The sequence below is a fragment of the Notolepis coatsorum genome, assembly GCF_963971535.1.
Source record: "Notolepis coatsorum genome assembly, chromosome: 13".
NCBI lineage: Eukaryota > Metazoa > Chordata > Actinopteri > Aulopiformes > Paralepididae > Notolepis > Notolepis coatsorum.
Genome location: NC_140177.1, coordinates 102,543,375 through 102,570,663, shown reverse-complemented (window position 1 = coordinate 102,570,663; position 27,289 = coordinate 102,543,375). Strand labels below are relative to the sequence as shown.

The window sequence follows — 27,289 nt, the reverse complement described above, 5'->3', positions numbered from 1 at the left end:
TCTCTGCATTTTCTCAAGCCATAGTACACAATGAAAAATATCTATTTGACATTCATAACTTATGATGATGAAGTTAAGACAATGTTGACAGAATCCGGCTATAGGGCGACAATAATGTGGTCAAGAGGCATGGTTTCTATCTTTGGTGTGGTTTATTTATTCACATGGCAGAGCAGCAGTTCTATAGTTCTCCTCTCACTGAGAGGCTGGGGGAAAGAGAAAGAATGGGAGGAGACATCTCTATTTATACTCGCCACCTGGTGGTGTTCCAGAGTGGCTCCGCCTAGAACGCCCTCTAGTGGAAACAATTATATATATGCAGTTAGACAGTTACTAACAATCCTACACAGAACCTCTGACTTCAACACTCCCACTTAGGGTTTGTATTAGCATACTGGATAACTTCTTCGAAAAACATTTGACAAAGGAAATAATATAATTCAAAACATCAACAAAGTATGGCGGTCAATATTTACACATTAACACATTCTCTGCCACCACTTTGATCATCCTAAACCATTCTCTGCCAGTACTGTAAGTCTATGGAGATGTTCACCTTCTTTGCAGGGCTATAACTTTTTAAATTGTATTGCTAAATTGACATTACTATGGCCTATTCAACATCGATTAGCTATCGTTCAGGATGTAGGAACGTTTAACTTTTTCATTCACACATTCATACGAAAATACCGTCAAGAGTATAAATATGTTTTTATCGTTTTCTGCAGTATTTCCTAGAACGTGAGATATAGACATAAATGCATATATTAGATTATCAAATGCCGTTTGATACCGATCAACGTTATATTAAAAATTTCAACTGTACATGGTCCTAAGCGTTATGACTGATCATCCGCGGGTGAACGGAGGGGGGAGGGTCGTTTATAATTCCGTGATCGACGTTAAATGATTTATGTAGTATGGGTGATATATAGATCAGAGCAGTTTGTATTGAAAATGATAAAAAAAAACACTGAAACTCACGGCAGCTTCCTCATAGCGTTGAGCGATGAGAGTGGAGCAAACAGATCCCAGTTATGTGATGTGGATCGATGCGATCCAGTTCCGGTTTGTATAATACTAATATACGCCCAAATCATGTGGATTATTGAGTTATGGCAAAGATTCATATCCACAGTGTGTGTCTTGAGTCCAGGGACGATAAACGAGTGGCCGGACGGAATAGGGAGACGCACCGGTATCACAAGAGATCCACTTCCGGTTGCAACTCGTCGTACGACGTGAATGGCGGAGAAAGTGTTAAACATGACCCTTGCAAATCCCTTCAATTTTAATTTGGAACAGGTTTCCTCATAGTGTCTGCTACCCTGTCGTCCGTTGGACAGTAACCCAATGTCATTCCTTTTTCTCTGATGACAGATCTGATGAGATGATATTTTCTATATTGACATGTTTACATCTATGTCGACACACTGGGTTCCTAGCAATCACAATGGTTCCCTGGTTGTCCTTATAAACAACAGCCATCTTTTTTAAATGATGTTGACAAAACGCCCCTCATCTTCAAAAACCACCATATTTAGTATAGAGGATACATTCCAATTACCTATTACATATTAAGCAATATACTCATAATCTTATCTCCATCACTTCTAGCAGTTGTTCTGGATAAATACACTCCTGTATGGTCATAGCTAGAGCCGTATATTCGGCTCCACAAGTTGATATTGGCACTGTGGGCTGCTTCTTTGTTTTCCACGAAACCAGTGAGCTGTCTGTATTCAAACTCACACAATATCCTGTACCTTTAAGATAACAAAAAGACATGTTTGGCTGTAATTCAAATGCTCCTCTGTGGGGTCAGCAAAATGCTGTGACAGTCTACTCACTACAAACCATTGGTCAGGGCGGGTACACATTGTTAAATAAATGAGGCTACCCACAGCTTCTCTGTACATTTTTACATTTGTCAGTTTCTGATCATCCTCCTGATAGTCTAGTTTTTGATCACATGGTGTTTCCCTTGATCTACATTCTTACATGTCTAAACGTTTCAGGGTCTTTCCAACATGGTTAAATCATTGAGAACATGGTAAGTCATCCACCTTTGTATTTAAACATGGGATCCATTTTTGTATTTAAACATGGTAAATCATCCACCTCTGTACTTAAACATGGAATTAAACATAGGATCTATTTCAGTATTTAGACATGGACTCTAATCAGGTATTTAAACCTGGATTCTACTCCTCCCGTATTTAAACCTAGAGTATCATCCTCCTGCATCTAAGCAGTGTAGCCACCCTCCTTCAGTATTTAAACATGGAGTACCCTCCTTCAGCATTAAAGCAATTAGTCACCCTCCTTCCGTATTTAAACATTGGAGTACCCTTCTTCAGCATTTAAGCAATATTCTACGAACCATATTTTGTATTTGTCGTGGCCTTCAATACCCTCCTGGTTTGAATACACCCATTTCCCTCCCACTGTCTGTCTGCCCTCTGGTAACTTGGTTGAATACACCCATTTCCCCCCCACTGTCTGTCTGCCCTCTTCGGGGGGCAATGTGACCTCTTTAACGGTCGGGGTTACCCCACTGACTACCCTGTAGCAGTAATCAACGGGGGTAGGTGTACTGTCCTCCTCGTCACTCCCTTTCCGGGCATAGTCTGTCAGATACTTTGGGGGTTTGTGTTCCCTTGAGGGATACCTCCCACTGCTTAGGGCACTTGACGTCACCCTCGGGTGCTCCTTGTCATCGCCCTCTGGGGGTGGCTGACTGCCTGCCTGCATGACCGTACTAAGTACACTGGGCTGATGTGTCTCTGTTTCTGCACACCTTACTCTGGAGTCCAGCTCTGGCTCCTCTGTCTGTGTCTCGCTCTCACATGTTGCCTTTCTGACAAACTTGAATAGCATGTGTTTCTGCACTCTCCCGTTACCGGGATGATAAACTAGGAAAGCGGGGCTTCCCTTGTCGTGTCCTACAAAAAGTCCTTTTACACATCTGGACTCTGGCTTTCCCCTGTCCTGCAGGTACGCATAACACACTGATCCAAATCGGTGCATTCTGGCTAGATTACACTTCTTTCCTGTCAGTGCTGTATACAGGGTGGTGCCCGAGTGCTTATTAAAGCACCTATTTCTGGTGTAAGCGGCTTCTTGCACCGCATAATGCCATAGGCTCTTAGGTAAGTTACTATCTACTAGCTTACACCTAGCCATTTCAAAAAGGGTGCGCCATTCCCTCTCTGCCACTCCGTTCTGGTGTGGGGGATATGGACGTGACGTCCCGTGTCTTATCTTGTACCTTCTCAACAGTGATTGGAACCCTCTGTTTGTGAACTCTGTTTCGTTGTCGGACCTCAAGCATCCTATGTTACCATAAGGGGCTACGTCTGCCAGGAATTTCTCCGTGGCCTGGAGTGTGTCACTCTTTGCTTTGAGAAAGTAAACAAACACTGCCCCTGTGCACACATCTGTAAAAGACTGTACATATCTAAAGCCTCCTATGGACTCGTTGCTTACTGGGCCAGCTAGGTCCGTGTCAACTAATGCAAGTGGTACGCTTACCTTTTCTGTGGGATTTCTGTTTCTCGGTTGAGTAAACTTCCCCGTTTTGCACACTGCACAATTTTTGTCAGGTCTACGCTTTTCACCTTCAATGTGCATGCCTTCTGTCACTGCTTGCAGTTTCAGTAAATCCTCGTAATTACAATGACCCATAATCTCGTGCCATGTCTGAATATCGTGACTGGCCGTCACGCTACACAAACTGGTACATACTGGTACATCTGTATGTCAAACCGTGTACCGTCAGGTTCTACAAGAACATTTTTACCTTTATCGAAGAATACCTTGGCACCGGTTGCAGTAGCAGCTATTACAGAGAATAGTCCTTGTGGGAATGATGGTACATAGAGAGCGTTCTTTAATGTCACCGTACGTCGGCGCCCCTTACTGGCCGTGAGGCATACCTGTGCATCTCCTCTCTCTTGCGCCAATCCGTAGGTGCGTCTCCCGTCTGCCAGCTCCATGCTGTGCCTCTCCGGGTGGAAAGTGTCGTCAAAGTTCTTGAACCGACTCCTGTCGTTGATGACATGGGACGACGCACCTGTGTCCATGATCAGTCCCCTCCTCTGGGCCCGCTGCAGCTGGGCCGGTCCGGGCCGGTCTTGTCCCGTTATTCTCCGGGCGTCGTCTCGATCCGTCTCACGTCGACCGTCGCCGCCCTCGTGTCCGCTGCCGTCATCCAGTCCACAGCCGTCATCTTGTCCGTAGCCGCCATCTTGTCCATAGCCGCCATTTTGTCCGTGGCCGCCGTCCCGTCCACGGCCGCCGTCTCGTCCGTGGCCGCCATCTTGTCCATGCGCGTATCGCGCGTTCTGGTCGTGTTTCTTCATGCACACTCTGTCTGTGTGCCCCGTGGATTTGCAGAAGCTACACCAGACAGTCTTTGTGCAGTCGCTTCTCCGATGGCCTTTCTCTCCGCATCGCCAACACGCCAGTTCCGCCGTGGTCCTGGTCCTCTCCCTTGGCGTCGCCCAAGCTGGTGTCGTCGAGCAGTGGCGCTAACTCACAATATGCATCTGCGTTACGCTGGTCGTCCAGGGCTTGCTCTTCCGCCGTCAGGTCTCCCGTGGGGGCTGCCAGGATCGTCTCCTTCAGTCCCGCACCGTGCATGCAGCATAGCATGCGCTCTTCCCAGAGCTCGTAGTCCTCTGCTTTTCCATTGAATGAGGGCCATTTGCCCCTTCCCTTGTTTTCCATCCTCTTCGTTGGTGGTAGGCGTAGCGCCCTCTAGTGGAAACAGTTATATATATGCAGTTAGACAGTTACTAACAATCCTACACAGAACCTCTGACTTCAACAGACAACCTCTATAGCAGGGGTAGGCAACCCTAGGCACGCGTGCCTGCATAGGCACGCGGGGGCATTTTCATAGGCACAGGGGCAGCATTAAAAAAAATTATAATAATAATAATTTGCTTTGAAATATTATAGTGAAATATTTTGCACTGTTGTCGCATTTATCTTGTTGAAATCCTCCCACAGGTTCTTTTTACTACCACTTATTTAATTGAGACCCTTTATTTGTTTATTATTTCAATTTAGCTGGAAATACATTGCTACATCATTCAGTAACATTTGCAGAGCCTTATAACAAAAACATTATTACGGTCACCATTGTGACCAGTGGGATTAATCAAAAATTTGTATTATTTATTTTTCTATTTCATTGAACATTGCACATGTTAAAAGCAATTTTTTTACTCAAAATGTGAGTATTACCAAGTCAACTTGTGTTCTTAAAACAATGACAATAAACATAGTTGTATTAGGTTGAAATAATGTGGTTGTGTACTTATATTTCTGTTAACTTATTATGGATTGAAAACTGAAAACTTTAATGCAGAGTAACTGAACTCAATATTTTTAAGTTCTGGTAACTTATTATTATTTATTTTTTTACAGTGTAGTCTTGCGATCAATCAAAACTTATTTACACGATATACCTCACATTCACCCTCCATTCACATCCTGGTGTTCTCCTGCTGTTATCCATTAGGCCTGTATGTGGAGCTATGACAGCACACGTACAGTACACACACCGATGGTGTGTGATGTGTCCAAAAATGAATGGGCAAATGTGAGTGAAATGGTCGCACTGTATGCAGCTGTTTGTCTGCATTGCATTCCCCCCCCCCCCCAACTCAGATTTAGGGTTGATACAACCATCATAATAATATTGTTAATAATAACAATAACAATAATGATGTAATAATGTAAAAATGATCATTAAAAAGACCTGATTATGAAAAAAAAAATTACAATGCATGGAATATTGTTGAGGCACACTAGTTACAACTATATTTCAAACAGGCACTCCATGTCAAAAAGGTTGCTGACCCCTGCTCTATAGGCCTTTGAAAATGTAGGGGAGCAGCCGAGTTAAATCGCTGATCGAAGCACAACTTTCAAAAAATTATGAATATTTCCCAAACAAAGATACAAGATCATCATGAAATATTATTTCACAAACATAAATATTCTGAAACCCCAGACCTTGTTTGCAACTCAAGAAGCATTAATTAATGGATTGATTATAAATAGAGCAGTGGAGTAGACTGGCATCATCTTGTCGTTTGCAGAGTATAACCATTTATAGGCCATCTGTGTTATTATGAGTTTTAATAAAATCATGGAAACACAATTGGTTTGTCCCTGTACTTTTCTTTAGCAGCAGGCTATTATGGGCAAACAAAATTCGTTAAGATTGGACATTTGATTAATTATATCAAGCGGAGAATGGAACAACCCTTGGCACCACGGATTCATTTAGTTTGTAGACCTATTTCAGAATGCGCTGCCTATAGAGTAACAGAACAGACAATGAGTGTGCTTGAAAAAAAGCAAAGCATTTATTTATCAAACTCAAAAAATGCTTAAAATATTTGTCTAAAAAGATATTTAATGTTTTGCAAAACATTTCTAGTGTCTGTGGGTGCAACACTCGGCTTTAGATGGTTAACACGTCCCCACTGGGGATCCAGGGCTGGCAAAAGCTTGCCTAGTCTTGTTTTTTTATCCTGTAGGTTCACAAAATAAAATGTTCACACTGTTCCACTGCTATGTTACAAATGACATAAGGATTTCATTAATGTGTCATATAGTGGTTTGTTGTTCTTGTTTATGTACTGTATTATGAATTGTATAATACACAATAAATGGTAGCCTTTTCCCTCCCCCACAGGCCTGGGTTATGGCAGTCAATTGGTTGTTTTATATACTACTACGTATTACATCGTCATCCTGGCATGGGCCTTCCTCTTTTTCTTCTCTTCCTTCAACTCTGAACTCCCCTGGTCAACCTGTCTCAACAATTGGAATACAGGTATGTTACATAACTGTGATGGAAATCAAGGATTTTCATTCACTTTCCCACCTGAGGACTATTTCAATCAGCTGCCATCTCCTTTATATACCATTCCAATTATGGTTAGTGGAGGCAATTTATGGGTTTGTGGACAAGTAAAATGTCCACCCCTGGTTGTACATGGAGTTATTGTTCAGGGGTGTAAAAAGTACCCAGAAATTATACTTAAGTGAAAGTATGGGTACCATCTCAAAATGTGACTAAAATAAAAGTCAAAGTATCTGGCTAAAAACACACTTGAGTAAAAGTAAAAAAAATTCCTACTTTTAACTGTACTTAAGTACAAAAAAGTAAAAGTAATTTTTTTTTTTTAAATGGATAGAGGGGTCTCAAACTCATTCCATCGCGGGCCACGTTTTTATTTTAACTATATACATTGCACCAGGTGAGTTAGTTGAAGAGGTGAGCCAATTAGTGAAATCATCAGCTGGTGTTTAGGCAAGGCTGGAATGAAACCAAGCAGACACTCTGCCCACAATGGAATGTGTTCTGTGATAGACCATGCTGAAATTAAAGAACAGAGGACACTTTTTTTGCATTAAAATTATTTAATGCACTTCTCCATTGAAGGTAAACTAACATGGACGGCATTCCCATCACAGCATGAATAATATCACAATATTAAAAACAGAATGGTGTATCCTGAATAATATCACAATATTAACCACAGCATACTGGATTATCCTGAATAATATCACATTATTAAAGGCAGAATACTGGAGTACCCTGAATAATATCACAATATTAACCACAGCATACTGGAGTACCCTGAATAATATCACAATATTAAAGACAGAATACTGGAGTACCCTGAATAATATCACAATATTAACCACAGCATACTGGAGTACCCTGAATAATATCACAATATTAAAGCCAGAATACTGGAGTACCCTGAATAATATCACAATATTAAAGACAGAATACTGGAGTACCCTGAATAATATCACAATATTAACCACAGAATACTGGAGTACCCTGAATAATATCACAATATTAAAGACAGAATACTGGAGTACCCTGAATAATATCACAATATTAAAGACAGCATACTGGAGTACCCTGAATAATATTACAATATTAAAGACAGAATACTGGAGTACCCTGAATAATATCACAATATTAACCTGCGGATCTGACTGTCTATTCTTCTGATAGCAGGTGTTTAATCAAAGATCCCTGCTTTCTAGTGTTGCACAAGGACCAATCAGCATGGGTATGGGCGGGTTCATGTTCCATTGATGGGGATTTGATTGGCTGTTTACCTGCCGTCGCAGGATTAATAACGTTAACGTTAGTTCTGCCAGAGAAACAATTACAATATACTAATTAAAATGGTTGGACATGTGCGATTTGTACTTTGTACTTTGTAGGTCTGCATTTTAAATGTAAGGAGTAAAAAGTATGTTTTTTTTCTCTGAAATGTAATGGAGTAAAAGTACAAAGTATACAAACCTAATAATACTTGGTAAAGTACAAATCCCCCAAAACAGTACTTAAGTATTGTAACAAAGTACAATTACTCAAGTACTTTACACCCCTGTTATTGTTGAAAACACTTTGTATGCAAATGGTGCACCATAACTAATTGTTTGAGATGTATTTTTGTTAGCTGGCCCTAAGGGGTCAGGTCCAGCAATAACACAATTTGAAAATGTGTTGACTTATAATGATTCTGTCTCTATTAGATAACTGCTTTGATCACAGCCAGAATCATTCAGCATCTGGCAACACCATGGGGAACGCAACATCTTCAGTCCTAGAATTTTGGCAGTAGGTAACCTAATCACAACAATGAATATGAATGCACACTACTGTTGAGGGTAAAGAATGCTCATGAAAAAAACACATCTTTGTAACGTGCAGGAGAAGAATCCTGGGCCTGTCTGGAGGGATTGAGGAGATGGGTGAGGTGCGCTGGGACCTGGCTGGATGTCTCCTACTAGCCTGGATTATCTGTTACTTCTGTATCTGGAAAGGTGTGAAGTCCACCGGGAAGGTGAGCCACAATGCTGCTGACATCACAGTCTAGAGTAGAAAATACCCATTTCACACCAACATAGTTACTGAATAACCTGTGTCAGCTGTCGATATAAATGGGTCATCCTGTTATAATTGAACTGGGACTACGACCTATATTGTAGGTAAACATGGGTCCTGCGACTTCTATTGTCTTTAACGACGAATGTGCAGAGCACTTGAACAATGTGTACATAATGAGGTTTGAAAAATATCACAAGGAAAATAATCATACATGCCTACTTGGCTCCATCTCAGGCGGTCTATGTCACTGCTACATTCCCCTATCTGATGATGGGCGTGTTGCTGGTCCGTGGACTCACTCTGCCAGGAGCCATAGATGGTATCATATATTACCTCTACCCTGACCCAGCCCGACTTGCAGATCCTCAGGTGCTGTTGTTACCGTATGATTAAATGAATAAATGTAATGTTATGTGCATTGTCGTTTATATGAATGCACAGAAATGTAGTGATTTGATTAATAAATTGATTAATTTATTATTATAATAATATTATTCATAAGGCTATTCTTGATTATAGAACCTCTTAGTCGACTAACTGACTCATCTATTTAATCGACAAATGACTGCCCACCTGCAATTTAATGCAATGCTGCAGAAGTACATCTTAATAAAGACTAGGGTTGTCCTCAACTAAATACATTATTAGTCGACTAATAGTCGTAGGACTTTGTTGACTAATCGATTAGTTGATTCAAAGGCAACATTTGTAATGCGGTCAAACTGCGAGCTCTAGGCAAAAGAGCACTGCTTGGTATTGCACTCTAATTGCTAAATGCTATAGCTGTCCACACTTCAGGCTTTGCCAAGAGAGGTCTGGAGAAATCCACAGTATAATAAGTTACTAACCAGCACATCACATCAAATCAAAAATGAATAAATGCAATACCAATCATATGCACATTGGTAACCTCTTTCTAATACTTGCCAGATTGTTTAAAGAAGACGTGTCCGGCCCATGGGGACATTAACACTTTGATCGCCATGGTTCAAATTCATAATTTACCATAATTTCTGCAGCTTTCTCCAGAACTTGATTTATAGCTCCAAATGCATTATATTGATGATCAAATACAGTTTGGTAGCGATCGTTGCCAGATGAAACATTTCAACTGGAGGTACTTCTAGAAGTTACTACGTATCATCTGATATTGACCGGATGGGCGAGGGGGCGTTTATAATTCCGTGGGCAACGTTAGATGATTCATCCAGTGTGGGTCATATGATCATCATAGCAGTTTATATGGAACACGTTAGAATATAACGCTGCAACTCACCGTGGCTTCCTCACGCTGCTGGCAGATGAGCGTGGAACAGAATTTTTTCCATTATGGGATGGAGAAATTCCCGATCCATTTCCAGGTTGTATAATAGTATATACGTCCAAATCATGTTGTTTTTTCGAGTTATTTGCACCGATCGATGTTCACTGTGTCAAGACGGAGTCTCTCTAACGATAGCGAGTGCGCGGACGACATATGGATGAGCACTACCGGTCTGACGAGTCGCTTCCTGTTGGCGATCTGCCGATCGGCCACCAGATGGCGCTCTTGAACCGCTAGAGAGTTGAGTGGAGCTTTGCAGTATATCTCTGGTCCCCGGAGGAGAAATATGATTTCGAACACAGATTTTTGAAATATTGATATCAAAGACGAGTTACGGCGTCTTCGGCAGAATGAGCATGGCTAGGAATGACGTCTAAACACGTCATCGGCGATTAAAGTGTTAACGTGTGTTGTCGGGCCTTACAAATAAATTTGATTTTTAAAATTTTTTTTATGTGCTCATCATTCTTTTCAGGAAATAACTCATTCAACATGAAAAAGTCTCAGTCAACAAAAATCAAGCTGACCAATTAATTGAATAAGAGGGGGAATCCCTGGTAAAGACCAAAGTATCATTGAGAATATTATTGTGATGCCAGAAACACTCATAATCTTCCAGGAAATAACTAAAGCAGCATGAAAACAAGCACTAAACCGTGCAGACCCCTGTGCATGCGTCCGACAAAGCGTCCCTGCCAGATCGTCTGTGACAGGATGTGTGGGTGGGTGAACACAATAGGGTGAAAAGTGTAGCCCACGGCAGCAGTCCCTGCGGTCAATTAACGACTAGGCAACTCTACAAACCCTTAAATCAGCTTAAAAAACCTATGGTGTAGTTACAGCCTTTCTTAACACATTCGGTGCCATTCAATTTTCATTACATAGTTTCACTGTGCGTCACGTTGTTTGTAGAGCTAAATCTATATTTTATATTATAGCTATGGATACAATACCATGGTAATTTGACAGTAACTATCTTCCGTTCAAGATGCAAAAAAGAATAAATGTTTTCATGAATACGTTCACGCGTTATTCCGTGGTGAATATGAGTATAATTTCGGAATGATCCGGGCTAATTCCTGGGAGGCTGGCTATAGGGCGCAACATGAATTATACTAAAACCATTGGTGTTTCGTCCCTGGACACACTATTATTTTCAAATCAAATGCATATGATAGGTATTATGTTTCATCATGAATGCATGAAAGGGGGGGGGGTCGTTTCTGATTAATTGATTGCCAATAACGGCATTCGTTATTACCACAACACACGCCGATCAGGGGGATGGGTATGAAAACCATGCACGATCAAGCTGAAATTGACGTCAGATTGTCCTTACCCGTGGTCAGTGGTATTCCAAAAATAATATTCCAATTATTTGATCGCCATCTGGTCCATCCTATGCCCATCTGGTCCACGACATAACCCACCACAACATATGGATCGGGGGTCCCGAAAATGATTCAATGCGATCGAGTGAAGCCCTAGGTTTCCCATTACTAGAAAAGCGAGTCGGGAGACATTTGAGTGTAGCACCCGGTCTGGAACAGGGTTTACTGCACTCTCGATACTGCCTAGTAGCAGGATCTGGCCGGTAATGCACCTTCGGAGTCCCAGTATGCCTTTTAACGGCAACATACAGGTCACTGACATTGAATAGGATATTAAAATCGAAAGAAAAAGGGAAAATACCGCCCAATACCGTATATATAGTATACATATATAAGTGTTAATCAAAACCAATGAATTCTATACCACTGGCTGTTTCAGGTGTGGATGGATGCTGGAAGCCAGATTTTCTACTCCTATACAGTTTGCACGGGAGTCTTAATAGCCCTGGGAAGCTACAACAGGTACGACAACAACTGCTACAGGTGAGGATCGTATTGCAGTCAAAGTTAATTAACCCCCATACCATTTTCAAGGTGAAATCAAGTACATTGATTTGAAATAAGACAGAGCTGCTCCTAGCGACTTCAAAGACAATATTATTTTGTGATGTTTCTCTTCTGGGTCAAGGAGTCAGGGAGCCATGCAGAGATACCCAGAAGCTCTTGCTGGAAATGTGTGGATAATACAAACGTCTTGAGTATGAGATTAGCCCACAGATTAGACATCAGAATAGTTTTCCTCAACAAAGTAATTTAGGAATGCCATACAATATCAACATATCAAGCATAATTGATTGGCAATTGTATCAATAAATGATTGATGCATCAATGTCTTCAAATTGCATTGAAACAGATGTTGATGTTATGTTTTTTCCATAATTCTTATGGTGTAGTACACCTGGGCAACCATACGGGGGCAAAGTCATTATAGCTCCCTTGATTATGCAGGGAAAGAAGAAGGTATTTCCACTCCTGTTCCATGCACTGTTTTAATTCCCCTGGCAGATGGGTTGGAATGAAATCATGTAGTTGGCATAACATTACAGATTGAAGTTTCTACATTTCTACTGTATATGCCATCAATTAGCTTGTGTCAGGCAAAGAGCTGAAATTGATCTGAAAGAGACTAACCAACTACCATTTGTGTTTTCGGCTAGGCTATAGCTTGCTTGATGTATAGCCATGCCTAAACTAAAAGCCTGTTGAGTAGTTGCTTTCAAATCTATATCTGCTATTTACCTTTGATACAAGCTAGCATGCTAGCTAGATGGCATATACTGTAGAAAATGGTGCTAAGCTCTGAAATGCTCTAATAATAGCATAATGTTAATGAACACTAGGCTATAGGCTAACGTTAGCCTACCGCCGGCGCCTACCCATAGGTTGAACGCCATTGTGGCTACACTCCAGCCACCATTTTCTTTAGAAAATTGCCAATATCGATAATCATTGGGAACATTTCCTGATAATTGATGCAGGAAAAAGGAATCAATACCAAGCCTACTGTCTTTTGTTTACATGTCACATTGGCTAGCTTTTTTTGCAGCAAGTTAGCATCTGCATGGCAACTTCTGTCTCATTTAGAAACAAATAGTCAAATTGTCTGTAAGTTAGCATGTTGTTCCAGACAGAATTTTGTTCAGAATCAAGAAAACATCACACATCAGGGATCCTCTGGTCCAATTAGGAAATCCCTGAACATGAACTTGCATTGGTTTGTGATAGATTATTAGTTACTGGGTATTTCAAAGTACCTCATATTTGGTACCATTCTGAACAACTAGGGCTTTCCAATGATATAAAATAAGTAGGGATGTCCGATATTATCGGCCGACCGATATTATCGGCCGATATCGGCAGTAAAATGTGATATCGGAAAATATCGGTATCGGTTTAAAAAAAACAAAAAACAATAACAATATTTGTTATATATATATCCAGTGAAATTATTAGTTACCTGAAATTATTCCGTTTTTTGGGGTGGGAAACCCTGCATATATCGGTATCGGTTGATATCGGTTGATATCGGTATCGGAAATTAAGAGTTGGACAATATTGGAATATCGGTATCGGTAAAAAAGCCAATATCGAGCATCCCTAAAAATAAGTGTATGATTATCATCATAATTTTTATTATTATGGTTCATGTAGTTGCACTTGAACTTGTTGAAATTAAACTTGGAAGATAAAAAAATATTTTCAAGCACTTTCCTTTAGGGATGTCCGATATTATCGGCCTACCGATATTATCGGCCGATATCGGCATTAAGATGTTATATCGGAAAATATCGGTATCGGTTTTCACTCCTGTATTTTTTTTTTTTACATTTCTATAACCTTTATTTACCCAGGCAAGCAAGTAAGAACAAATTCTGATTTTATTTATTGTCAAAAGTATGCATAATCGGAAATTAAGAGTTGGACAATATCGGTATATCGGTATCGGTAAAAAAGCCAATATCGAGCATCCCTACTTTCCTTGCTTTATTCATATGTATGTGTAATGAATGGAATCTAGACAATCTTGTTGGCAATATAGAACAGCTGACAGATTAGAAATAGCATCTATTGTTCAAAAGTTATGAATTAATTCATTAAACTAGATTAGATAAAACAATATTCTTTTTTCTTTTTTTACATATTGTGATGGTAATTATAAAACTTTCATGTGTGTGTCACAATTCTTCTTCAAACTTACCCCATTCTCTTCATAGAGCCTTGTCTTCCTCCATACTCTGCCGTTCTAGAAGCATCTTTTCCTTGGTAGAAAAGTAGGGTGGCTCTGCCTGGCTCTTCCTGGCTCTCAGCTGTATGGTATTAGCCAACGCTAGCATGGGAGCTAGTGTCCAGCAGCAGGCCTTGTCGTCAATTCTAGCTTGATAAAATGAAATATGTTATATATACGAATATGAGCCACTAATGAATACACTAAATACAGCAATGTGGCTATTTGAAAACACTGCATTTGCGAAATAAATACGTCAATTGTGTTCACGTTAGTCACGCGTTAGCTCGCACAGCTAATGCAGGGTAGCCTGGCTGGGGAGCATGTCTATGTTCCCCGGGTCCTATGTTCCCCGGGTCCTATGTTCCCTGCTTGATTGATTGATTGATTGAAAATTTTAGACCACCAGCCCTGATTCCAAAGTCTAACCTTAACCAACTTCGAAAGAGGGCCTAAAGAGGGCCGGGAGCCAGGTCCACCCCTCAGGATGTTTTTTGCTAAATTTTTTTCATTATTATTTACAGTTATCCCATACCTTGGGCCATCACAAGTTGATAATGACCACCCCCAAATCAGTCCTGTTTGGCCTCAGGGGCCAAAAAACCCTCTTTTTAGGAAAAACTTCTGGCGAAATTATGTAATTGCAAATATGAGGGTACTGCAACTGCATAAATGGTCAAATAAGTCTGAAACTTTGCATGGTGTATCCTGACACATAGGAGAAAAGTATCAGAATAATACTCTGGGGCTTACTACCTTTCTATTGTCAAATATCACCCTCAGAATACCCCAAAAGACAAAAAAACGTCTGTCCGCCTGACAAATTGTCATCAAAAGTGATAATTTTCAAGTATTTTATTATACATGTTGCTGCTTCACATGGATATAAAAACTTCCCACATTTATAAGCTTCAATTTAAGTCCAAGATGACCTTTCTATCTAGAATATTACACCTGCTATGACCAAAGTTCTCCATTGTACCTCAAATCGAGAAAATAGAACATATTTCTTCTATTTTTTTTCTCCCTTATTTTTTATATCTAAAAAATATATTAAACAAGAGTTGAGACTTAAGTAATGCTATACTATCTGGAGTTAATTACATGAAAAGTGAACAATGTTACGCCCCCTGTAACTGAGGGGTACAATTCCCTGACTGTATTGAGAGTATGGTATCATTAAACCACTACTGAGTTATGTACTTTAATTACTGGCCATACAGTACACGGTATATCTGGTGAACACCCACACAAGAATACGGCTTAACAAAGAAAGTTCTATTTGGAAGTATTTATTATTAGAGCAGCAACAATAGGTTACAATATTGAGAATTATGAATTGCGCTTATATGGCGAAGAACACTTAAGTAGGTCAAGAGCGTAAGTCCATGAGCATCATAAGATGGGTATAACTGACACCACCTGTAGCATAAGAATTACATAAGGCACACTCGTAGTCAGCTGGAGATACTAAGGGGGTTCCCTCCGGTTGTAAGCCAGCAGGGGAGAGGAATGGTCGGGAGCAAAGTCTGGATCAACGAGGAATAAAGAGACTCCAGATACAGGAGACAGTGCAATAATCCTTTGGTCCGTAGACAAAGCAACAGCTATACTCCGGTATGCAAGACAGCATGGAGGAAAGCTAGCCAGCCTCTGTGGGTCCTAGAGGCGGGCTCGATGGTGCTCCTCACAGGGTAGATCCCACACAGCAGTGGGGTAGACGGTTCTCTGCTCCAGCAGCCACAGTACCAAAACAATATAATCCAGCCGGAAAAGGCTCTGCATTCGCCGGTGTAGGTTCTCCGGTGTACATATCCAACGGTTCTCGTCTAGGACTCCTCGGATGGCGTCACGAGTTTAGGCCGCCCAGCCTGGATAAGTGCACTAGCTCGGTACGACGAACCGGTGGTAATGCTGGTCACTGTAGAACGGTAGCCGCACGATACACTATAAATAATAGACTATTACTTTACAATAGAATAAGTCGAACTCGACGATACAGCGTTAAACTCTGACACTTTAGCTATCTATTCGCACGCGGTTCTCAAGGCTCTATTTAGGGGCAAAAAAGGGCCCACTTCACGGCATGTTGTATCGTGGTGAAGGCTTCAACGTTTGGGTCAACCAGGTTTTAGGCTAAGTGCTTCTGTATCCACCTGCGACGTATTTATACGTAAGGTGAGTAATCTAGTGCCAACCTCAGTTCTGTCTCGTATTACTGCGCAAACCTGGACATGTTGAGACATGTCTTAGCGGTAGCTTTGAACTTGCCATTGGGGGGTATGGCCGTTGGCGCCTAGGGGTTGCTGTCCAATAGGAGAACGAATATTATGGTCTGGCCTGTACCTAGGTAAAGGGATATTCCGTGTATATATACAAAGAATATACAAGGGATATCAGACGATATACAAATATTATACAATATATCTCAAGTAATAAATATATATATTCGGTTTAATCTGACCCTTTGTAACACCCCCTGGTGGACCGGGGTATCACAGTGCAACATAAAACAGATTGAGCAAAGGAGGGTTCAGTCACAGAAAACCTGGTAACCAAATATGAAATGTATTGAAGAACAAAGTCCAGGCAACACAATGAACAAAATGACTCTAGTGTGCAGTCTGTTATCAAGAAGTGAATAGAATCAGGGTGGCTAAGTGGCGCAGTGGGCAAGGCGCTCGCTACTAACGCAGGATATGCTGGGTTCGAGCCCAGCTCTCGGCGTTGCTTCCGGCTTGGCTGGTCGTTCATACTAATACAATTGGCAGTATTAGGGGGTGGGAAAGCCGGTGGGTGGGGATTGGACAGCGACTCCTACAGGTCGGTTGGTGCGCCAGTACAGCAGAATCAGGAAGTATCCGGGGCAGCGTGAGCCTCCCACACGTTACTCCTCGCCACTGAGAGATTGCGCTGTACAGGTGAAAAGATGCGACGGCTGCCTCCTCGTGTACCAGAGGGGACACGTGATGCAAGGCTTGGTCCTCACTGCAGCCGACCAGTGGGAGGCATAGTCTAGCAACGTTCGAGACAGGGGAGGGAAGTATTGGATAATACAAAATTGGGATGGGAGAAAAATAGAAAATGGGGAGAAAAAGTAGAATATATACTTAGAATATAGAATATAGAATCAACATGACTAAACTGTAGATAGATATTCTATACAGCCAAATGGAGAAAATAAAATACAGCTCAAACTAAAAATAGAATACATTTATTTGGTTCTTAGACCCCTTTTGCTGCTTACTCTATTTGCTGTGATCCATTCGCTGACTATAAAACTATGATGATCATTTTAATTATAATTTTAATCATTTTCCTCCTCTTCCTCCTACTCATCATCATCATCCATATTTGTATGGATTTCATCTGCTAAGTCATCTTCATCTGTTTCTTCTTCTGCCAAGACATCGACGAGGGCTTTGGGGATGATGTCACCCTCACACCACAGTGGTTCTAGCTTGCCAGTCTCCGTGTTAATATGAGATCTATGGTCGAGAGGGGATGGGATCTCCGGGTAGTGCTCATGAGCCCTCTTCCAGACACATGCCTGGAAGTTGACTCTTCTCATGTGCTGTAAGAGGAGGACCCTCTTGCAAGGTGGGAAGGTGGAGAGGTCAACAGAGATACCCTGTCGAAGCTCAAGGCTTGAGCCACACATCTTCTTGACTTTAATCTCTCTTGCCTCATCAACCTTCTTGATTCGATGACTGAAACCATAGAGGCAACAGGTGAACTCTTCAACACCACTGAGAATCCACTCATCAAGCTCCCAAGAGTTCCCCACTTCAGCAAAGATCTGGATAAACTTTTCTGATTCAGAATCTTCATCGTCGCAACTTCCCTTTGCCTTTGAATGCTGATGTGCAGTCAGCACCAGTGAATGCATGCAAGGCCAGGAGAGCTGAAATGTGTTCCTCTGAGTAATCTTCAGCCAGCTGGTGTATGTTGATAAGTATATCTCCCATGTCAAAGAAGATGTTGACAGTTGATGACTTGGCATAATACAGGAGGATGAAGAAAATGTCAGTATTTTGCTCTGACTCTGACTGTTGTGACGTGAGGCGTTTTGGTTTGGATTGTAACAGAGCGGCTTTAACCTGCCTGGTAAAAGTGCGCCTGTCCCTTTATGGCTGTCAATTACAGATGCGCTCATCTGGGATCTGATGGCGGATAAGAGGTGAGACATCTGTATACTGCATGTAAATGATTACCCTCACATCCGTTTCTTCATGTTTTGAACAGATCTCAGGTAGAAGCTCTTTAGACATCACTCCAGCATTGCATGCTTGACCAGCCTCTACGAAAATAACAGGCCTTCGGAGGATGTCTTTCATCATATCTTCAGAGCTCCAGTGATCCAGAAGTAAATTAATGAGGGCCTTCTTGTTTTCATCATTTGTGAGAAAACCATTCCAATCAGTGGGCCGATGAACATTTAGCCCCTTCACCATAAAACATTCACCACAACCTCTGTGATCCCTCTCAGCTGATTTTGGTGAATGAAGACGGTCAAGGTAAGTGTCTGTACTGAATACTGTTTCAGCTGCAGCCGGTAGACTTTTGAAGGTGCGCTCTGATATATTCTTCATTGTTTGTGGCACATCACGCATGTAGAATGAGGAGTTTCCATCTTGAATGAGAGCACATTGGCTTGGGGAAGGAAGTTGAGCATTCTCAGCATATTTGATCATGTAGTTAATTCTGTTCGCTTTGTTGGTTTTTGCGGCAAAAAACGATCGATTGTTGAGATGGAGTATGGCATCAGAGTAAAAGGATAGGTCATTAGGTCAGAGATGCTTATTTGTGACTTGCGTTGTTGTGATTTGACAAAGATCTGAAAGATGAACCCACTTGTGGCCTTGTACTGGATCACTTTCTGGTTTGATGCCACAAGCTTCCTTTTAGGTGTGGTAGATGACATTGTCTTGAATCTGTTCCTCTTGATAGGTTCAAAGAAAAGGACTTTTTTTGTCTGAAGTCGATCACAGATGAACTTCTCTTTTTGAGTTTTGCCATTTTTCAGGGCATTCAGCACATCAATGCGCACCTCTTCTGGCATAGCTGCTCCTGAAGTCAAACTTGTCAAGGGCTGAGAAGTATCAAGCTGAAATGGGTTGATAAAACTCTGAAATGCTTCAACTGTTTGCTGGACTTGCTTCTCAGACAGAGTGATTTCACGTGGTTTTAGATCTCGTTGCTGCTTTTCTGTATGTTCACCTCGGTCGCTTGTCATTTTCCACATACTCTCCTTTGGCATGGGCAGTCAGGATATGACGTTGGCTGGCTTCATAGTTACTGGTGATTCCACAGATCCCTGCAGAATATGTTCCAGACCCTGAGTTTGACTTGAGCCATTTCATAGCAGTCTCTTCTATTGTTTTGTCAGTGTGGCAGCGGTTGGCTGGGATATGTGATATGGATACTGTGAGATCTGTGATCTCTTCTGGTGGAAGAGCTAACATGGACATTAAGAGAAGAAGCGGAATTGCAAAGGGCGCATTCTGGAACCATAAAGAATTATTGAGAAGAAACATAAGTTGGAAAACGAAGACCAGGATTTTGGAAACGTATGTTATGTCAGTCTTTTCATACGGAGCAGAAGCATGGACGCTGAATGAAGAGGCAAAGAGGATGATAGACTCTTTTGAAATGTGGACGCTGAGGAAGATGCTGAAGATAACATGGAAGGATAAGATCAAGAATGAGGAGGTACTGAGAAGAGCGGATATGCAAGGAGGACAGCTGCTGGAGAGGTTGAAAAAGAGAAAGATGGAGTTGTGCGGGCATGTTCTGAGAGGATCCAGCGGGGAGATATTCAAAGAGGTGGTGATGGGGAAGGTGGATGGAAAGAGAGGAAGTGGAAGACCAAGAATAGGCTGGGTAGACGACGTCTGTGATTGGAGCGGAGTGAGAGGCGGAGTCACAGAGTTGGAGAGAAGAAGTGGGGACAGAATGGGTTGGAGAGTGATAGGCAACCTTCGGAACGAATAAGCCACCTAATGATGATGATACACTGATTGCTCCAGCATGCAAACGTTTCTCAGATCCTGGATGTGTCAATGTGTTCAAGATAGTATCCCAAGTATGTGAGGAATCTAGCATAGTTCTGCTGGTCTGAGCAGAAGAAAAGGTCTGGCATGTTGTTTATGGTGGCTTTGTAACCTTCATAGTCATTCATTTTGATTGCCTTATTCATTGACAGGACGAGACAGGTGCAGTCCATGTATTCCATCCAAAACTGTCCAGTTTCTCCCAGCTCCCCATTTCTCACGGCTTCTCTGAATGCATGATATGCTGCCATGTGGTGAGATACATCTTCTGATGAGAGCACTTCAGCGAGAGTAGATTCATAGAGTGAGATTTTCCAAAAATGCAGTCCATTCTGCAGAGAGTGGTTCATGAGTTTCCAGATACTTGTCATAGAGGAGTCTCTCTAGAGCTTCCAGCATGGATTTGTGTGTGTCCATCGCTCTGTCCCAGTTCTTGTGTGCTTGTGTGTGGAGAGATCAGTGTTCAGTGTTCTGATGGCCTGGGGGAAGAAGCTGACTCTAAGTCTCTCTGTTCTTGCTGTATGTATGCAGAGGCGCTTGCCTGACTGCAGCAGCTTGAACAGGCTTATATATATATATATATATATATATATATATATATATATATATTAATATACATTAATTTAGATCCAATGTTTCACATTTCATTGACATCTAACCTCAGACATGGACTAATATCCCAGACTTGGGGGGGTGGCTGATTGTTCTTTGAAGCACTCTGGCAAGGTATCCAGGCATCTTGTCGTCTCTTTGACACCATGACTATACTCAGTGATGGGCAGTAGCTAGCTACAAGTAGCGACGCTACATAGCTTAACTACATTTTTCAGTAGCGTGATGGTAGCGTCGCTACTTTTGAATCAAGTAGCGATCTCTGTAGCGCAGCTAGTTTTCGAATCAAGTAGTGCCGTAGCATCAGCAAAACGCTACACGCTACATATCCGGAGAAACAGACACACAAAAAAAAAGGGTGTCTTCGGTCCTGAGAGTGTCGTGTTCTTCTGTCCTGCAGCTGGATGCTATTGGAGAAAACCCACTATGATTGGTTGGTTGGTTTAGGTATGAGTATGACGACTCACGATTATGCCAAAACATTACGGGTAGGCCAATCAGAGGCAGGATAGGGCGGGACATGCCACTCCAGCTCGGCAAACCAGGAAGTAAAAAAAATCTAAACACAGACCATGAATGAATGAACGAACCGTTAGTCCACGCGAAATAGCAGAAGGATTCGATGTTTCCAGGGCTGATGGCATTGATGAAGATGATGTCAATAACAACAACATATGTGTTTATTGTGTCCGCCAAAAACGAAGCTTCTCTCAACATCCCACACGACCAGCACTAACTTGAGAACACATATATTCAGGTAAGCTGATGAAAAGCTTAACATAAACATTGTCAACTGTTCCCAAACAGCACACAAGTCAGTGCACTTTTTGTCAACAGATTTAACTAACATGTTTCACTGTAGGCAGAAAATAAACAATATTATGGGGGTGGAGAAAAGAAAAAACAAACTACCATAAATAGTACATACACTAAGAGGGAAAATATCACCTAGGGCAGTGGTTCTCAACCTGTGGGTCATGACCCCCAGGGGGGGTCCCCACATGATTTTGGGGCCATGGAATGTTTTGTGAGTTACATATTTAAATACATTTGGTCATTTAGCTGACGCTTTCATTCAAAGCAACTTACAAATTGTGTACAACAAGTCAGCAGGAGTGGTACATCTAGCAGCCAAGGATAAGTAGTATTGTTTGTCTAGCAGTGTCGAGCTTGAGTGTTATACTCTTGAGTACATACTGTACTGTAGTAGTATAGACATATTAGCATAGTTGGTGGTAGTATAGACATGGTAGCATAATAGTAAAATGCAGTAAGACAGTTATTATTAGTTAAAATTCAGATATTGAAGAAGTGTGTTTTTGGTTGATAAAGTGGGCAGGTTTCAGCTAGGAGAGGGTATCAGGCAGCCAGAAGATGCAGAGTTTAGGGATAAATAATACATAAAGATAGAATAGAAAAGAAAAAGACCATTACTGCATCAAAAGTAATCAACAAACTATACTATAAAAACTGATCAAACCAAATGGTCTCTTTCTTTTCTTTTGTAGAGGCTGCACCCAGCTAAACTTGCCTTCCTGGATTTTGTACATAATACAAGTTCATGTTAAAAGGATGACACAAAAAGCCAGACCGAGGGCTTGTTTCAGTTTTATAATAAACAATCAAACTGAGCATTTATTTTGCCTGTCTATTTGTTTGATGGAAACTTGATCATGAAGTTAAAAAAAAAAAAAAAGTAGTGCTGATGTAGCTAGCTATTTTTGCCATGTTCTTGTAGTGTAGCTTGCTACATTTTCCAAGTAGCTTGCCCATCACTGACTATACTGTAGCATTGCACCCAACAGAAAGTCAGTATATTCATTACAACAGCAAAATATTGTACACACACACACACACACACACACACACACACACACACACACACACACACACACACACACACACACACACACACACACACACACACACCATAATTTATATCCCACTTCTGCTCTCACTAGTCTCCCACTCCCGCTCTCACTAGCTAGCTACATTGGGCTGGCAGCTAACAATCTACACAGTGGCGTCGCGTGGGTAAAATAATAGGGGATGCCAAAAAAAAGTTATTAATTTTTTTTTTTTTTACTTAACACTTTGATCGCCATGGTTAAATTCATAATTTACCATCCCTAGCCAGCTCTATTTGTCTATGGAGAAGTGCCCCTTCTTTGCAGGGCTATAACTTTTTAAATTCTATTGCTAAATTGACATTATTATGGCCCATTCAATGTCCTATATGTATTGTTCAGGGTGTATCAATGTTATACTTTTTCATTCACATATTCATACTAAAATACGGTCTAAAGTATAAGTATGTTTTTATCGTTTTCTGCAGCTTTCTCCAGAACTTGATTTATAGCCCCAAATGCACTATATTGATGATCAAATACAGTTTGGTAGCGATCAGTGCCAGATGAAAAATTTCAACTGGAGGTACTTCTAGAAGTTACTACGTATCATCTGATATTGACCGGATGGGCGGGGGGTCGTTTATAATTCCGTGGGCAACGTTATATCATTCGTCTAGTGTGGGTCATATGGTCATCAGAGCAGTTTATATGGAACACGTTAGAAAATAACGCTGGATCTTACCGTATGTTCCTCGCGCCGTTGGACGATCAGCTTGGAGTAGACAGTTTTCGATTATGGGATGTTGATATAGATGAACCATTTCCAGGTTGTATAATACTATATACGTCCAAATAACGTTGTTTATTGAGTTAGGGCGAGCGATTGATTATCCAGTGTGTTGAGATGGAGTCCGGCTACCGATCGCGAGTGCCCGGACAAAATATGGATGAGCACTTCCTGTTTGGCGCGCCCCTCCCTCTTGGCCGATCTGCCACCAGATGGCGCTCTTGAACCGTTAGACAGTTGAGTGGAGCTCACCAGTACATCTCATGTCTCCGGAGGAGAAATATGATTTAGATCACAGATTTTTGAATTATTGATATCAAAGACGAGTTACGGCGTCTTCGGCAGAATGAGCATGGCGAGGAATGACGTCTAAACACGTCATCGGCGATTAAAGTGTTAAGCCAAGCAGTCACCATGTACAGTATGGCTCGGCGGCCATTGCCAGTCAAACCAAGCAGTCACCATGTACAGTATGGCTCGGCGGCCACTGCCAGTCAAACCAAGCAGTCACCATGTACAGTATGGCTCGGCGGCCATTGCCAGTCAAACCAAGCAGTCACCATGTACAGTATGGCTCGGCAGCGTTACTACTATGAACAAAACAAAGCCAAGAGAACAGTTTTGAACAGTTATTTTTCCAAATAGTTAGCATACTGTAGCATTTAACCCTAGGACGCACCAATATACTAGTTACTGTACTACTAGCATCATGCAACATGACACTTCACTCCTCCTTCACAGGGATGTGACTAATAAACATGACACTTCACTCCTCTACTGTAAGAACAACTCAGTCATGGCTTTGTCAGTATTCCAATGTACAGTGTACAATGTGTGTGTCCCCCCTACCCAAGCCCCCCCCCCCCCCCCCCCACCTCCAATGTACAGCCCCCACCCACCCACCCAACCCCACCCCACCCACCCAACCTCCTCCAATGTACAGTTTCTACGTCAAATGTATATACACTCTTTTTCTGGACACTTTTGTATCACAAACAGCACTGTATTTGCAAAATCTGATATGTCATAAATGTATAGATGTAGCAGTACTGTCTATCTGTATGTCATGTATGTCATATATGTTATGATGAATTGAAAATGGGGGACCCTGATGTAAACAAGACGAAAGTCTTTCTCTGGTCTGCATCCCCTTAACAATTGTATGTATTGAGCTGTACTGTACTGTACCCATTCTGCAATCTGTTAATAAACTTTTCAATCAATCAATCAATCAATCAATCAATAAATCAATCACTCAGTTAGCATCCAAGCTAGCCATAACGTTACATTAGTAGCTCTAGCTTAGCATGCAAGCTACTGTAGAAACTGCATCTTACCTGGTCAATAAACTGGTCCTCCTTGCTCCTCCTGGACAGATAGATAATATCCACAGTCACAGTGGTGTGCTGTGCTGCTGGTCCTCAATAAATGTCCCGCCGGCTAAAACTAAGTGGCTAATAAAGTGCTAAATGTTTGATAATAGAATACAGGATTAGTCTGAACGTGCCTGCTGTTAATACAATTTTCAAACAATCAATCAATCCCGCGAGGGGATGACGTCACCTATGGGTCAGCCCTTGTCACGTGATTCACGTTAGATGCCACTCCAGTAATCCCAGTATGTAGACTCAAAACTAATTATTCTGCTCAAAGCCCCGTTTTAAGGTGTGGGCAGGGCTTTAGTCAGCTCGATTGCTCGAATCGGATTGGCCAGTATTGGTTTAACATGGGACGCTGGAGAAGGACATCCCGCCTCCCTCCTCTCCAGTCTCCTCTGTTCTGCTGCAGTAGGCACAGTGTGTTAGAGAGAGTGAGAAGGAGAAGAGGGAGACATTTAAAAAAAATACAAAATTATAACACAGATGATTTTTTTTTTATTATTATTGTAAACTATATAAAAAAATATATATATATATATATATATATATATATATATAAAATATTTTTTTCTTCCATATTTCATATTTGATATTAATTCATATTTTCATATAGGGAGGCCTGGCTTCCATTGGCTTCCATGGAGGATTCGACACTGAATCTACAAGCTAACTAGCTAATGTTATCACTCTAGAAGTAGAGTTGCACTGTAAACCCGCATGTTCAAAATAATCAATTCGTTTGAGTAGGGTATACTCAATATTCTATGAAAGTTCTACTAACTTGAATGTCTTGAGTTCGTGTGACGTGTTCTTATGTTTTGAGTAAATAAAACTCTTAGTTTTTGATTGACTTGGAACTATTCACTTATTAAGTAAGTATAATGTAAAAGCATAACTTAAGTACAACTTAAGATAATTAAGTAGATACAGACTGTAAACTGCATTATGTTTTGAGTAAATAAAACTCATAGTTTTTGATTGACTTGGAACTATTCACTTATTAAGTAAGTATAATGTAAAAGCATAACTTAAGTACAACTTTATTAACAGATTGCAGAATGGGTATAGAGGTGTGATAGGTGTGAGAGGTGTGATAGGTGGGATTGGTGTGAGAGGTGTGATAGGTGGGAGAGGTGTGATAGGTGTGAGAGGTGTGATAGGTGTGATAGGTGTGAGAGGTGTGATAGGTATGATATGTGTGAGAGGTGTGATAGGTGTGAGAGGTGTGATAGGTGTGAGAGGTGTGATAGGTGGGATCGGTGTGAGAGGTGTGAGAGGTGTGATAGGTGTGAGAGGTGTGAGAGGTGTGATAGGTGTGATAGGTGGGATCGGTGTGATAGGTGTGAGAGGTGTGATAGGTGTGATAGGTGTGATAGGTGGGATCGGTGTGAGAGGTGTGAGAGGTGTGATAGGTGTGATAGGTGTGAGAGGTGTGAGAGGTGTGAGAGGTTTGAGAGGTGTGATAGGTGTGATAGGTGTGATAGGTGGGATCGGTGTGATAGGTGTGAGAGGTGTGAGAGGTGTGATAGGTGTGAGAGGTGTGATAGGTGGGATCGGTGTGAGAGGTGTGAGAGGTGTGATAGGTGTGATATGTGTGAGAGGTGTGATAGGTGGGATCGGTGTGATAGGTGTGAGAGGTGTGAGAGGTGTGAGAGGTGGGATCGGTGTGAGAGGTGTGAGAGGTGTGAGAGGTGTGAGAGGTGTGAGAGGTGTGATAGGTGTGAGAGGTGTGAGAGGTGTGAGAGGTGTGAAAGGTGTGATAGGTGTGAGAGGTGTGATAGGTGTGAGAGGTGTGATAGGTGTGAGAGGTGTGATAGGTGTGAGAGGTGTGATAGGTGTGAGAGGTGTGATAGGTGTGATAGGTGGGATAGGTGTGATAGGTGGGATCGGTGTGAGAGGTGTGAGAGGTGTGAGAGGTGTGATAGGTGTGATAGGTGGGATCGGTGTGAGAGGTGTGAGAGGTGTGATAGGTGTGAGAGGTGTGAGAGGTGTGAGAGGTGTGAGAGGTGTGATAGGTGTGAGAGGTGTGATAGGTGTGATAGGTGTGATAGGTGTGAGAGGTGTGAGAGGTGTGAGAGGTGCGATAGGTGTGATAGGTGGGATCGGTGTGAGAGGTGTGATAGGTGTGAGAGGTGTTAGCTTTTTATCGGTTTTCTTGCTAATGTCCTGTCATGCCTCCTGTCTAGCGGATACGGTGACGCGTCATACAGGAGTCATACAGGAGTCA

General features: G+C 41.7%; 1 protein-coding gene across 1 annotated transcript in view; it reads left to right on the top strand.

The window, feature by feature from the left end:
• LOC311239447 (sodium- and chloride-dependent GABA transporter 2-like) overlaps positions 1–27,289 on the top strand; it is a gene marked incomplete at both ends in the record, with an annotated part of 170,626 nt that overhangs the window by 44,825 nt on the left and 98,512 nt on the right. The window contains 4 exons of the mRNA XM_084327756.1: positions 8,587–8,671; positions 8,765–8,897; positions 9,176–9,310; positions 12,036–12,139. Of these exons, the coding sequence (XP_084183882.1) occupies positions 8,587–8,671; positions 8,765–8,897; positions 9,176–9,310; positions 12,036–12,139 (457 nt within the window). The remainder of the gene's footprint in view (positions 1–8,586; positions 8,672–8,764; positions 8,898–9,175; positions 9,311–12,035; positions 12,140–27,289) is intronic.